The sequence below is a fragment of the Equus quagga genome, chromosome 16, assembly GCF_021613505.1.
Source record: "Equus quagga isolate Etosha38 chromosome 16, UCLA_HA_Equagga_1.0, whole genome shotgun sequence".
NCBI classification, from domain to species: Eukaryota; Metazoa; Chordata; class Mammalia; order Perissodactyla; family Equidae; genus Equus; species Equus quagga.
Window position 1 is genome coordinate 10,254,529 of NC_060282.1, and position 14,772 is coordinate 10,269,300.

The 14,772-nt window shown below is 40.0% G+C and overlaps 1 protein-coding gene across 5 annotated transcripts in view; it reads left to right on the forward strand.

Moving 5' to 3' along the window:
* Window positions 1-14,772, forward strand: part of DNAAF11 (dynein axonemal assembly factor 11) — a 101,482-nt gene that overhangs the window by 26,754 nt on the left and 59,956 nt on the right. For all 5 annotated transcript variants that reach the window (XM_046641583.1, XM_046641582.1, XM_046641581.1 and 2 more), the window contains exons 4-6: window positions 1,900-2,072; window positions 6,973-7,199; window positions 13,189-13,377. In XM_046641583.1, coding sequence (XP_046497539.1) covers window positions 1,900-2,072; window positions 6,973-7,199; window positions 13,189-13,377 — 589 coding nt within the window. The remainder of the gene's footprint in view (window positions 1-1,899; window positions 2,073-6,972; window positions 7,200-13,188; window positions 13,378-14,772) is intronic.

Below are 14,772 nucleotides of genomic sequence, written 5' to 3' on the forward strand. Positions count from 1 at the left end.
GATTCTGTCTCAATGGGCTTTGCCTACTTCTGGGTTCTGCTGACTTCCTCAGATTCACTTCTTGGTGCCTTTGCACATTAAGTTTTCTTTATCTGGAATGCCTCTGTTTTTCTCCTTCCTCCCCATTAGACATAAGCATGAGGTGAAATCTCATGTTTTTTTTACCGCTTTATTCTAAAGACCTGGCTCAGTAACTTGTACATAGCAGGTACCCAGTAACTCCTGGATGGATGGATGGATGGATATAGGGTGAGGACCTACATCTGGAAGCACTGAGGTGGAGTTTACTTATTTGGAAGAGACTGGCTTGGGATGTGACTGGATAGGAAGGAAACATGGAGTTCTAGGCAAGGTGGAATCAGGTGCTAGAATCAAGAAAGGGTCAACGGGAGAGAACACTACCATTTAATGAAATTGGTTCCATCATATAGCCTTCGGAAGTGAAGAAATGAGAAAAACCTTGCCGTGGGTGACATGGTTGCAGAGCTATGAACCAATCTGAATCTATATCCTTTCGGTGAGGTTAATATAAGATATCAGGAACCAAAGTTTATCCTGAGTTATATAGCCACACAACAATGACAGAAGAGCAGCGTATACTCGGGAAGCCTATGGGAAGGGTGGAGTGTGTATGAGTTTGAAGAAATGAGTGCAGAACAAAGTAGAGTTAGGTTGTCAGCCAAAGATGGTTCTCTAGATATTGAAGGACGCAAAATCTTCCATATTAATCCAAAAAGCGTGAGCCATTTACAGAGGGAGACACCCTTATATGAACCTACTGCACAGAGGTTGCTGTATAAACCGGGTCAACTCTTCTTTAGTTCATAGTAAGAAACTGTAAAGTCTCTGCTCATAGGATGGTAAGCATCCTTTTTTTCTGTGTGGGCACATTGTCTAAGAACCCACGTGATAGTCAGAAGAGTGCTCATTGGGCTATTTCTGGTCCTAGCTAATGTTTACTGACGCTCTCTAGGTGGCAGGCACTGTGCTGAGTACTTTATATGGATCACCTTATATTATCTTCCCAACAGCCCCTGAACTGGGTAGTACTGTTAGAATCCTACAGATGAGAAGGCTAAGCCTTGTAACTTTTCCAAGGTCACACAGCAGGGATGTGACAGATGGGACTTGAACTCATGTCTGTCTAATCCCAAAGTCTGCTCTCCTAACCGAGTTCCCATGGAATGTGAGGGAGGGGGTTAATTCAGATTTGAATTTGATTCAGATTTCTCTAGCATCTCCTCTATGGGTCAGATTCACGGCAAACTCTGTGTCAGTGACTCATCGTTTCTCTTTCATTCCTCTGAGGACCAAACTCTTATATTTTCACCTTTGTTGATCCCTTTAGTTCAGTTCTTGGTGGTCTTGGAGCCATTCTGTCTCTTCAGGGTGACTTTGCACCTGTTAATTTGGATGCGTTGGTTTTATGAAATGCTTTTCCTTTTGGGGAAACTTCCCGCCGTCACCCTTCATGGGGAGATGTTTCCTGACCACATGGTAGAATTCTCAGGAGAGCAGATTCCAGGTGCCCACGCTAGAGGAGCTTGGCTCTGATGTCGTGTCCACCGTAGCAGCAGCTTATCCTTGGCTTTCTTCATGCCAGATAGCAACCAAGTCCAAATGTTAGTCAGCCCAGGGCTCGCAGATGTGGGTGGGGAAAGTGACTTCCCCTGTCTGCGGGGACTAAGGGGTCCAAAGTAAGGGAGACACAGATAGAAAAGTGAATTAAGACTAAGTCTTTTGGATATTTCTGAAAAACCACTTCTTGATAAGCGGTACAGTTAATCAGCAGATTTAAAATATCGCAGCTGTTGCTTCTATTATGTGCTATTACATACATTTTATTACCAGTGTGATTTGGGTGGGGGCTTTATTTTTTTTTTTCATTTCTCTCTATAGGATGTGAAGGGCTGACAAAACTTGATTTGACCATAAATTTCATTGGAGAGCTGAGCAGCATTAAAACCCTTCGACACAACATCCACCTGAAGGAGCTCTTTCTCATGGGCAACCCATGTGCCGACTTTGATGGCTACAGGCAGTTTGTGGTGGCAACTCTGCAACAATTAAAGGTACACTTATTTTAATGATGGAGAAATCTCAGAAAAATGAAAACAAGCAACTACAATAATTCCTGATTTATTCACAGCATTGTCAGGGAATGCATTCTTTTAGAGAATGGAATATTCCACAAATTCAAAATGAATTCTTTGACTTCCTGAACCTTTAAAATTCTTTTAATAGCGTTAATAAATCTTTGAAAAATAAAATGCGTACTTTCCTCCTTCCTCATTCAGAACACACAGAGCTTAATTGAACCGCTTCTTGATAAATTCCAATGATTGTTATGAAGATCCTTCATCATTACTAAGAGCAAACCGAAAGCTGGGGTTTTTGAGATGGCTACAGCTGTATACCTTTGTATTTCATAGTCTTGAAATACTGTGCTTTTTAATTATAACATTTGTATGGTTGTTTTCTGTTAACTCATTCTCTCTGTTAGTGCTTATCAACTTTGGTATGCATTGGGATGCTTGGAAGGTGTGTGCTGGGCCCCACCCCTAGAATTTCAGATTCAGTAGGTCTGATATGACACCCAAGGTTTTGTTCTAACACACTGATGCTGCTGGTCCAGGGGCCTCGTTTGAGAACCTCTATTCTATGTGTTAATCTCTTATGCTATATCTCCCTTAATCTGGGATTTTGGGGACTAGGAAAAACACACGGTTTCTGGAGAAATCATATACCTGACCATATAACAATTTTCATGTGATTCCAAGAGTTTCTGATTTGCGTGTGTTGGTTTGCAACCTTGGGAGATTCCCAGGTGGAATCTGAAACTGGCCCCCACACGCGGAGGGCTAGCAGAGACCAATGAAAGAGGCAGGCTCCTCCAGTTTGTGGGGATGTAAGCAAGGGAACTTGTATACAAGGCTTGTCTTGGGTGGCTGCGAGATGAGTAGGTCTTAACACCCACCCGCCAGTATCTTAGAAGTTTATATAGAGGCCTTCACGGGGTTCAGTCACATCCATGGTCCAGATGGTCTCAACAACACCTTACTTTCTCAAGGCTGCATCCTTGAAGATGGCTCCCACTGTGGGACCGGTGGGGAGGGCATCCATTCCAAGGACAGGGGAGGGGTGGGGAGCCTCTGATTGCCCAGGGCCAGCTCAAGGGTCAAGTGGCGGTCACATTCTCTCCGTGACCTCATCCAACAGCAGGTGGCCGTGTACTTCTGCAAAAAGAACGCGTGGATGCGTTGGCTTTCTGATAGGCATTTTCTTCAATTCTCAGAGGACATTTGTTCTTAGACTGCTGAGTTCTGTGTAGTTGAGATTGCTGGAATAATGGAACACATTTCTTCTAATGTAAAATTTCTTTGATTAAGAGAATGAATGACTCAGATAATTGAATCTAGGATATATATTTAGAATAAATGATAAATTAGCTCAAACATAATTCAGGCTAATCATCATTGTACAATGACTTCCTAAAGAATGAACTGATGAGAACCAGAACATCATAGAAATGGATCCCGTCGTGTAACAGTGTGAGCCGTTTTCCTGGAATACCAGTGCTGCAGTGTTCGGGCTAGAAGTTTGTGGGAGCCATCAGATAGGGGCCTGAAACATGGGCCAGGTTGTTCCAAGTGTTTTGGACACAACATCTCTCATCCTTCTGGACCCTTGTGAGGAGATGATGAGGTGCATTCAGAGACAAGGGAGCTGAGGCTTGGAGAGTCAATGTTCCTTGTTTAAGCTGACACACGTGGCAAGTGTCACAGGCGGGATTTGAACCTAAAAGCCCACCAATCCCACTATATCCACACTCACTGCTTTTCTCTGGGTTAATGTACAGGGTTCAGCTCAAGTCTATTCTTTCAGAAAGACTGCCCCAAGTCAGCTGCTACAACAGGCAACAGCCTCTCTTTGAAAAATACTATTCATAAGTGTATTTACTAGTATTTAAAAATAGGTCGATAAACTTTAGACCCTTCATTACCATTTCACTGAAAGCTTGCGATCTACTCGAAAGGAATTTTGTTAACAGGTGGATTATTTTCCTGGGGCCGCTCTAACAATGAGCCACCAATTGGGTGGCTTAAACAGCAGGATGTGTTATTTCGTAGTTCTGGAGGCCAAAAGTCTTGCCCAGCTTCTGGTGGCTGCTGGCCATCTTTGAGTGCCTTGGCTTGTGGAAGGATCGCTCCCATCTCTGCCTTCGTCCTCATGTGGCCTTCTCCTTGTGTTCTATCTCTTCACACTGCATTCTTTCTGTAAGGACATCAGTCATACTGGGTTAGAGCCCACCCTGCCGCTGTGTAACCTCATCTTAACCAATTACATCTGCAGTGACCCTGTTTCCAAATCGGGTCACCTTCTGAAGTCCTGCGGGTTAGGACTTCAACATAACTTTTTCGAGGGGAAACACAATTTAACTCCTAACACAGAGTAGTTATTTGGGACAGACACATCAGAAGAGGTGTGGGGAGATTCAGCCCTTTCCGAGAATCCTGTTCCTCGTGTCTGAGCCGCTCCAGGTGGGAAGTAGGCAGTGCGGTGTGGTGGAGAAAAGTTTTGGTAGCACAGATAGGGTCTGGCTCATGTCTCCACCACCTGTGAGTTGCAGGCCTCATTTTTCTCATCTATAGTGGATTAATAATTCCTGCTCTAAAGGAGCTCTGTGAGACCTTCCATAAATCTCAGTTTCTCTTTCTCCTCTTTGCTACAGCACGTGTGCAACTATTATCAATAAGCGTGGACACACTGCCTCTGTGTTGCAAGCATCCTGAATGAAGAAAGATCAGGAAATACTATCATGCACAACTTAAAACTTAATCTCTCAGTTCATTAGGCCTTCTAAACTCAGGTGCGATTTTGGATTGAAGGAGACGGGCCAATTTTGAAGACGACCTAAGGAAATTTGTCAAATAAATTGAGATGCAATAAGGATGCCCTTAGAACAGATGCTGGCACGCACGTGGCGCTGTCCCAAATTTGTCATCAGTTCTCAGTGTGAAGTCTTCTGCTTCCTTCCTGTCTGTATAGTGACAGGGAGTTCATTCGTCATAATCTTTTTAGAAACAATAGGTCTAAATTAAATCAATATTTACTTAACCCAGGTATAAGGAAATATATGTATATGTACTTGTATATAGTAATATGTTATATATATATATAAAGTAAATACTTATATCCTTGCATCTCAGATATAGATAGATATAGATCGTTTCCCAATGTTCCTCAAAAATTCCAGTGAAAGAAATTCTATTTATTCAGAATTGTCCAAATTGTTTAGATCTTAACCCTAGCTTAAACTAGCTATTTTTTTTAAAAGGCTAAGTACTTGGACCACAACTATTTTTCACCTTAAAGAATAGGCTTTATGCATTGTGTTTTATCATTATGGCCTCATCTTTGAAGGATGCTAGAAGAGACGGCTTTATGAAGCCTGTTACTATATGGACATGTTTCTACAGAAAGAATGCGTGATATTTCTCAAGATCTCCATTATGAAGCTTTACTTTAGAAATGTGTTTTAGAACTAAATATTAGGAAAAAGCTAGAAACTAGTATATTTTCTCGTTAAGGACAGCAAAAATCTTATAACTGATCCTATTTTTTATCTTGCTTTGGCCACCAGCAAGCTCAGAGTCAGTTCTCCAGCCCATCTACAGCAGCCACACGAGTCCTTATGACCAAACATACTTTATTTTTTTCCAATTATTGTTAAAATTTGATTTATAATTTAACTGATCCTGATAATTTAAAAAAATTGTATTTTACTCAATCTTTCTGTGTTTTTCCTCTTTTTCCTATTGCTATGGTAGTGAATTACCACAAACTTAGGGGCTTAAAACAAGACAAATTTATACTCTTACAGTTCTGGATGTCAGAAGTCTAAAATAAAGGTGTTTCAGAAAGACTGCCCCAAGTCAGCTGCTACAACAGGCAACAGCCTCTCTTTGAAAAATGACTCTTTGGCAAGACTGTGTTCCTTCTGCCAACAGAAGAATTTGTTTCCCTGCGTTTTTCATCTTCTAGAGAGTGCCTGCAGTTTTGAGCTCGTGGCCTCTTCCTCCATCTCCAAAGCCAGCAGCGTAGTGTCTTCCCATCTCTCCCTAACTGGGCCTGACACTTCTGCCTCCTTCTTTCCCTTGGAAGGATCCTTGTGATTACATTGGGCTCGCCCAGATCATCCAGGATAATCTCATCTTAAAATCCTTAACGTAATCACAACAGCAAATTCCCTTTTGCTGTGGAAGTTAACATTCACGGGGATTACAAGGCAGACATTCTTGGCGGGCCATCCTTCTGCCTACCACACCGTTCTGAATACTCACCTCTTTTTGTAGAACGAGGCTGCGTAAATAATAAATTGGTATCTTTAAACTGGGAGCGTTGAAACTTCAGATTTTAGGTTGGTGTTTTTATTGTAATATCTTAATTTGGGAAAATCACTGTAAAAATACTGGGGATAAGCAGTGACCATAACAATTAATAGTACACTCTGTGTGTCTTGTTGTTCAGGGTAGAACATAGGCTCCTTTGTATTAGAGCTCAATTTTGTGTGATATACAAGGCCCTTTTTTCTAGAGAGCATTTGGGAAATGTCATTGTTACACTTTGGAGCTATGATTTGACTTGAGGCATTGAAATTCTTTATATAATGAGCAGTTATAAAATTAATATATTTTGAAAGCTTGTCATTAATAATCAGTTTCGACAGAAGACCTACTTATTATTATTACCAGTAAAGATGCTGTGTAAACTCTATTAATTATATGAAATAAGCCCTGATTTAGATCAAAATTTCTGTTTCCCACTGATTACTTTGCTTTTGATTCCATAGCACTATGTTGCATTATTATTATTTCTAAGTTTAAAATATTCCCATCAAAGTCAACCTGGGACTGATTCAAACTGTGACTTTTGAATAAATGCACTGTGTTGGTTGCTTTTTTATTCAAGTGGTTGGACGGTAAAGAAATAGAGCGTTCAGAAAGGATTCAGGCATTGCAGAACTTTCCAGTAATCGAGCAACAAATCAGAGAGCAGGAGAAAGCTTACTGCCTGAAACGAGCCAAAGACAAGGAAGAGGCTCAGAGGAAACTGCAAGAGGATGCAGATGAAGGCAAGAAGGAGAGAAGTCAGCCAGGCTTCGATGGACGCTGGTACACAGACATCGGTGCTCCTCTGTATGTAAATTATTAGAGTGCACGTTCTAGTTGACTTTGGTTAAAAGCAGCAAACTATGTTCTCTTCCCAAAATGTTCACAGTATCGCCCCAATTCCAGACGACTGATTTGAAGAATAAATTAGGATATGAATTTGGGGGGAAGACTATGAGCATCCCATTGTTTGTAACAACTCTGTGAGGCTTTCCTCCCTTAGGAAAAAAAAATGCCCTTCCTAACAAGCAACTTTAATTTGCGTCTAAAATTATCCTCAGACAGGTCTCTCCAAAAGATGCACAGGAAAGATAAATTAACAGGTGTACTTGGATTTATAAAGTAGGAATGTTTTAGGAAAGTTAAATGCAAATCACATTTTTATAAATTGAATAATTTTGATTGCATCGTAAAATGTTCCATTTTGTGAATTATATAATGAATATATTTTTAATGTTATTAATAAGCCCCTAATTAGTCCTTTTTACAGACATAAACTTTTCATGCTGGCTTATTTTAAGGGAATTACAGCAATAGTCAGTTGATTTGGTTCCATATGGTGGAACTTTAAATATTTTGATAACAGAATCTGTTAAACTTGAGAAAATAATAATTGTATTTCAGACATATATAACCATTAAAAAACTAAATAGGCATCTATAGTTCCACCACCCAGATTTAATAAATGCCAATAGTTTGCATGTTTGCTTTGGATCTTTTTTAAAATAAGAGACAAAATATCATTGGTAGGTTGTAAGTATTTCTCCCCCATCCCATTCCTCCTTTCATCCACAGTGACGTCTGCCATCTTAAAGTTAGTATGTATTTGGTATATGTTGATCCCGTCCATATTTTTAATGTATTTACTACATAGGTATGCCTCCTTAAACAAGAGTAGTTTGGTGTATATATATATATATTTTTTAGCATGAATGATATCTTTCTACAGCTTCACTTTTCATTCAACGTTATGTTTTTGAGATTTATGCGTATGAAGACAGGTAGCCCTAGTTCATTCATTCTAACTGTGGGATAATCTTCCATTGGTTGAGTAAATTACAGTTTATCCCAGAGGTGATATTCAGAATATTTAACAGCTGGTGTTTCATTGGCCTGACCAATCAGAATGGGCAGCGGCTCTAACAACCTGCCTGGCCCTGCTAGTGGGTGCCAGCTCCGGGGCAGCCATCCCTCTTTGGGTGGCCATTTAGCTTATTTTCCCTCTTTTGTTTTTTCAGGCAATGTTGCACATGCCTCCTTATACAGGTAAGAAAGTTTCTCTAGGGTGTCCAGCAGTAACATTGCCACATCGTCAATTATGAATATCTTTTGAACTTCATATGCATTGCCCAGTTGTTTTCTACAGTGCATTAATTCATACTCATAAATCAATAATATAGGAGAGTTCCTAATCTCTCCAACAGTAGATAATATGCTATTTCAAAACTTTGACCAGTCAAGTTGGTTGTTAAATAGCACCTAATATTTAATTTGCATTTCTGGAATTGCTAGTGAGTTTGAATATCTTAAATGTCATCTAAGTTTATTGGATATTCAGGTTTCGATTCAGGTCCTCTGCGTATTTTACATATGTTGTAAGGTGTTTTTTCCTCATTGATTTATAGTTGTTTTTATATCCTGGATGCAAATTCTTTAGTGGTTATGTGCTTTGCAACTATCTTCTCCCTGTTTATGACTTGTCTTTAATTTTAATAAGTTCTTCTGTTTTATAGAAATCAGGAATATTAATGCAGTTAAACTTATTTTTGTCCTTTTTGGTCTTGTTTATGAAATTTTTCATTACCCCAGTGTCATGTCTGTCTCTCTGGAGTTAACCTTTGACTGCAGCGTGGGGTAGGGTGTTAATCATTTCCTGTGTGGGTAGCTAGCCATCTCTGTCCTGTACTGATCTGTGAGTCCACCTTATCAAATTCCCTCTACTCACGGGTCCATGTCCCGGCTCTCTAGACTGCTCCATGGGAGCATCTCCACGTGGTTGTAATTTCTATAGACTTATGGTAAATCTTGATATTTGGTAGAAGATATTCTCATTTTTAAAACTTGTCTTGCCTATTCTTGTTTTTTTACTCTTCTGTAAGAATTTTAGAATCTATTTTTCAAATTCCCCAAAAGGGTAACTTTGATTGGAATTGCATTTAATTTATATGTTAATTAGGGGAAAGTTGACATCATCATGACATTGATTCTTTCCTTGCTGAACTTTGGAATAGCTCTCTCTGCTTACTTAGGCTTTCTTCTGAGTCCTTCAGTAAGATTCTGTAATTTTCTCTCTAAAGGTCTTACACCATCTTTCATTAGATTTATTTCTAAGTACCTTGTAGAATGGGATTTTAAAAGTAGACTTGTAATTGGTTCTTTCTGATGTATGAAGAGACAAATGATTTCTGTATACTGATATTGTTTTAAGCAATCTTGTGGACCTTGTTTTTAAAAAAAGATGTCATAGTTAATCTGTAGATTATCCTGTGTTTTCTGTGTAGAAAAACACATTTTTCATAATCAGCACCTTCAAAAAGTTTTTCTAATCCTTCTGCCTCTGCTTCATATTTTCTTTATGGTGTCTGCTAAGGCCCCCAGTATGGGCTGGAATAGCATCAGTAAGAACTGGTATGTGTATCTTGTCCCTGACTTTAAGAAGAATGTTTCCAGTGCTTCATCGTTAAGTATATGATATACTTAATGATGTATAATTATAATGATTATAATGATGTATAATAGTTGCTGTGGCGCTTGGTAAAGTTGAGTAAGTTTCCTTGTATTCCAAGTTGGTGAAGAGCTTTTACCATGACAGATACAGGATTTTTATTAAATATTTTTTCTGCATCTATTGAGAGAGTCATGTTTTTCTGTCAACGTGTTGAATCACGTTAATAGATTTTCCAATATTAAACTATCCTTAAATTTTTAGAATAAACTCACTTTGTCCATGATATATTTTTAATGCATTGTTGCATTCGTTTTGCTAGTATTTTATTTACAAAATGTAGATGTATGTTCATGAATGAGTTTATGCTTTAATATCCTTTTTTCATTGTATTTTTTCCTGCTGTTTTTCATCAAAGTTATAAAATGTGTTGGGGATCTTTTTCTATTCTTGGTTTATAAAAGTTTACAAAAGTTTAAAATGACCTGTTCTTTGCATTTTAGTGGAAGCATACAGGTGGGTTTCTTGCAGGTGCCTTCTTGCTTCCTCCACAGGACTGGCTGGTCCTGCAGCCATCACCCCTGTCGCTCCGTTTAGCCTAGGTGAACAGAAACCTAGAAGTTCTGGAGGAGAGTCATTGGAATGTGAAGCATTGGTATAGTTGGGCAGGTATAGGAGGCTATTTCCCTTTCAGGGCTGCAAGGCTAAACTCCATAGAGATTTGGGGGCTGCAGGAAGGGGAGATGAGCCTCTCATCTCTTGACTGGATGGAGCCTGCTTCCAGCATGGAGAATTGAAAAGGTGAGATGTGGCCTGGAGTATCTGGGAGCAGAAGGGTCAGGAAACAGAACATTAATGGAAGCAGCTTACACTGTAAGCTTTTGGCATGGCAAGAATTTGTGAATCTCCCATAGGCCAAGTACATATGGTAAAAGGATTTGTGCTTGAGCTGTCTGGAAGGGATGCTGCCCAAGAGAGTGGTGGCAATGAGGCTGTGGGGTGGATTGTCAATGGCAGAAGCTGAGCAGCTGTCACAAATGGCCAGCCAGGTAGTATAGTAATCACTCAGGGACAGAGAACAATGCACTTGGTAGGCTCTTGTAGTATCTCCAAGAAGTCACAAATGTGTTCTCAAGAGAGGGGACCAACAGCCAAGTTGTAACAGCATCAGTTTCATAGAAGATGTTTGCCTCCTTCTCCCCATCTATTCTCTCAGGCCCAAATTTCTGAAGTCAGGGGGAACCTGAAGAAGCCCAGTGGGGTGGGGCACAGAGAGAAAGAGTAGGTGGGCCGTGAGGAGGGGAGCAGCCGGTGCCCCCTCCCCATGCGCAGCGCCATCTGGGCTGGGTGAGGGGAGAAGGGCTGCAGAGGGAAGGGAAGGGCTTCGATTTGGATGTAAGTCCAAAGTTTTATTTAAACTCCCTGTAGACCTTTTCATATCTAAAAGTGAGTGTGAGCTGAGAGGAGACTGTTCTTGAAAGTGACTGCAGGGCTGTGCGATCGGCTCATGAGTGGGAAGAGGGTTCCGAGAGCAGATCGAAAGGAAGTGGTTGAAGAGCAAATTTTTTTGTTGGTATCCTAATGAGCTCAGTCTGTTTCATCAACCAGCTGCATACGTTTATATGCATTTGGAGACTTACGTTATTTAGCTGATATTTCTATAGTTTTACTTAAGTACAATTTATTTTTATGGTTTTCTATTTTTTTTTTTTAGGTTGCAAAAGATAAAAGTGAACCAATTAGTCACTTTCCAGCAAAAACAAATTCTTCTAAATGAGAGTGAAACCAATTATTTCAGTGATGATTAGCTAGAATATTGTAGGCTATTATAGATCCCATTAATAGATTGCTTTTTCAATACCATAAAGAACTATAGCCATATGGCAAAGCATTTATTTTCAGTAATTTGCCATATTTTGCTTATTCAACTATCTAGTTGCAGTTTATAATATGTAAGTAATCTATAAATAGAATGTTATTCTATATTCTCTTTGTACTATTTATTTATTTATTGTTTTTGAGGAAGATTACCCTGAGCTAACATCTGCCACCAATCCTCCTCTTTTTGCTGAGGAAGACTGGCCCTGAGCTAACATCCATGCCCATCTCCCTCTACTTTATACGTGGGACGCCTACCACAGCATGGCGTGTCAAGCAGTGCCATGTCCACACCTGGGATCCGAACTGGTGAACCCCGGGCCGCCGAGAAGTGGAACGTGCGCACTTAACCGCTGCACCACCAGGCCAGCCCCCGTGTTCTAGTATTTTTGGTCCATCCTTCCAAAAAGCATCTTATTTGAAGGTCAATTAAATGAGCCTTTTGTGTCCTGTCGTCTCAGTAACAACAGCAAAGAAATCTAACATTTAATGAGTACTTATTATTTGCCGTACTTGGTACTGAGGCTTCATGTAGATTTTTTCATTTAATGTCATTTTGTAACAGAGTGTATGTTCTAGGGAGAGAGGCCATACCTCATATTTACTTGTTGAATCGTGGCATTTTCTCTCTGCTAGACTAGAACCTCCTGAAGGCAGCATCATTGTCCATCTTGGCTAGCACTGAATCTGGTGCCTGGTACACAGAAGATGCTCGTAAATATTTCTTGAATCCAAGTTGAACGAACATTGGGTATCTCATTTAATACCCATTTGATGTTGTATAGAGACATCATTTCACTCGCTGACAGTCCACAAAACATGAATGAAAAGGGGAGCATAGCACTGTTACCATATAAAGCCACCAAATCAAAAATTATTCATAAGAAATGAAGTAGGCAGGGGACATACCATGGAAGATCTCATATGTCCCACTAGGGAATTTTGGAGATGGAGAATCATTAAAGAACCTTGAAATAATATCATCAAATTTACCTGTTAGAAAGAACCCTCTGGGAGCAGTGTGGAGGGTGGAATTGAAGGGTGCAAGATTGGAGGTGGGGTGATTGCTAGGGCTCAGTGGCCTCCGTACTTGTCTGATCATCAGAACCTCCTACAAAATATTGTAAAACACAGATTCCTGGGCCCCACCCCAAATCTACTGAGTGAATTCTCTGATGGGCGCCCGGGAATCTGTACTTTTGATAAAGCTCCCCACTGGACTCACATCGGCCAGGTCTGTGAACCCTGGAACCTGATTATGTTGACAGATTGAGAGCCTGCTCCAGTGCTGTGGCAGTAATTTCCACCAGTGTGGCAGTGTGTCCACCTCGGACAGGCTCTCCTTCAGACACATCTTGTCATTCAAAAGTAAGAAGATAACGTAAGACAAATGTACAGGATATTTAAGGGCAGCATTCAGGCTGAAACTCAGAGATCCATTGTTGGTCTCCTCTGCTCTGTGTTCTTTCCTAGCCCATCTTCTGTTGAGAGCAAAGACCTCCAGGCACCAGAAATACAGGAAGGGGAATGCAACAGAAAGAAAGTAGAGGACGAGGAGGATGACCTGGAATTCTGGAATAAGCCCTCTCTGTTTACCCCTGAATCCAGATTGGAAACTCTTAGACATATGGAAAAACAACGGAAAGCCCAAGAAAAATTAAGGTATTCCATTTTTTCCCATCCTTGAGAGCGAGGTAACCCTCTCTTATGGAATATATTTTCATGATTGCACATTATTTTGCCCATTACCTCTGTTAAAATCTTTATTGGCCATCATGCAGACTTTGCTTTTTCTAAGTCCAGCTCTTTGAATTGTATCTGCTAACATTTATTAATATCGAACTACCTTTTTTAGAATGTCATGAGTGATGGCATTTTTAGGTAGAGTTTTGTTTGTCTGTCTTTAGCTTTTTAACAACTTTGAATGTTTCACGTAATAGTATGGCCTGAGTTAGAGATACTGGTTATTACGGTACCAAGAAAAAGGCCAATTTGTGTGATGAGTGAGTTCCTTTGTATCTTCTAATTTCTGAAATTATAATTAAAAATTAGTTTCATTAGGCATTATATTTTTTCAAATATAACTCTCTTGGATGTTCAACAATATACTTTGCCTTTTGAATTGTTTAGATATAATTTGATGATGATGTGTTAGAAGCTACAATGCTTAAGCTGTTATTTTCAGAGTAGCTTTTTCAAAAGAGGCTCTTTGTCATTCCGTTTCATTTCATTGCGTAAGTCTAGTATGTCAAACGTATCACTTATGGAAATACTTATAATTCATGAGCTCAAGAATGTGATCAGTTAGCTGTGAAATACAGTAATCTGCGTGGCAATGACACGAGCGAAACACAGTTTCCCTCCCTACAATTACCAACTAAGAGCAAAAAAACTAAAAAAGTAGAAAGACTGTTAGAAATCTCTGCTGCTTTCATAAATTTTTCCTCATTAATTAGATAAGGCAGTATAAAAATGAGAATCAAATCCAGTCTAAAATACCTGTTTGTGAAGTTTGGTGATTTGCACACTGAGAGGCCACCCAGTGCTTTGAGCAGAGCACTGAAACAACATCAGGACACGTGGGTTCGAGTCATGACTCTGCTGCTTCCTCACTGTGTGATGCTGGCGGGTACCTAACTTCTCCTCGTCTGTCTCCTCGTCTGTTAGACAGGGATCATCATACTTGCCTTACCCATCCCACCGTATCGTTAAGAGAATGAGACAAGCCAATAAATATAATAGTGCTTTGCAGGTTCAAGAGCCCTTTGAAATGGAAATTCTGCATGTTTATATAATGTGTACTGTATTTCTGATATATATACACATAGACACGTATATACACATATGTATACATGCAGGTATGTGTGGATATAATATATATAATATTCATTGTATTGAGCCTGAAATCAGGAGAAAGTTTTTCTCTCCCTGACAGCCTAAAAAAAGTATGGCCACATTGGTTGAAAGTCCAAGTCACTCTATTCCAGTGTGCTGCAGTCCCCCCAACCCAATGGGGTCCCCGAGATTCCAGTGTGCCACAGTCCCCCCAACCCAGCA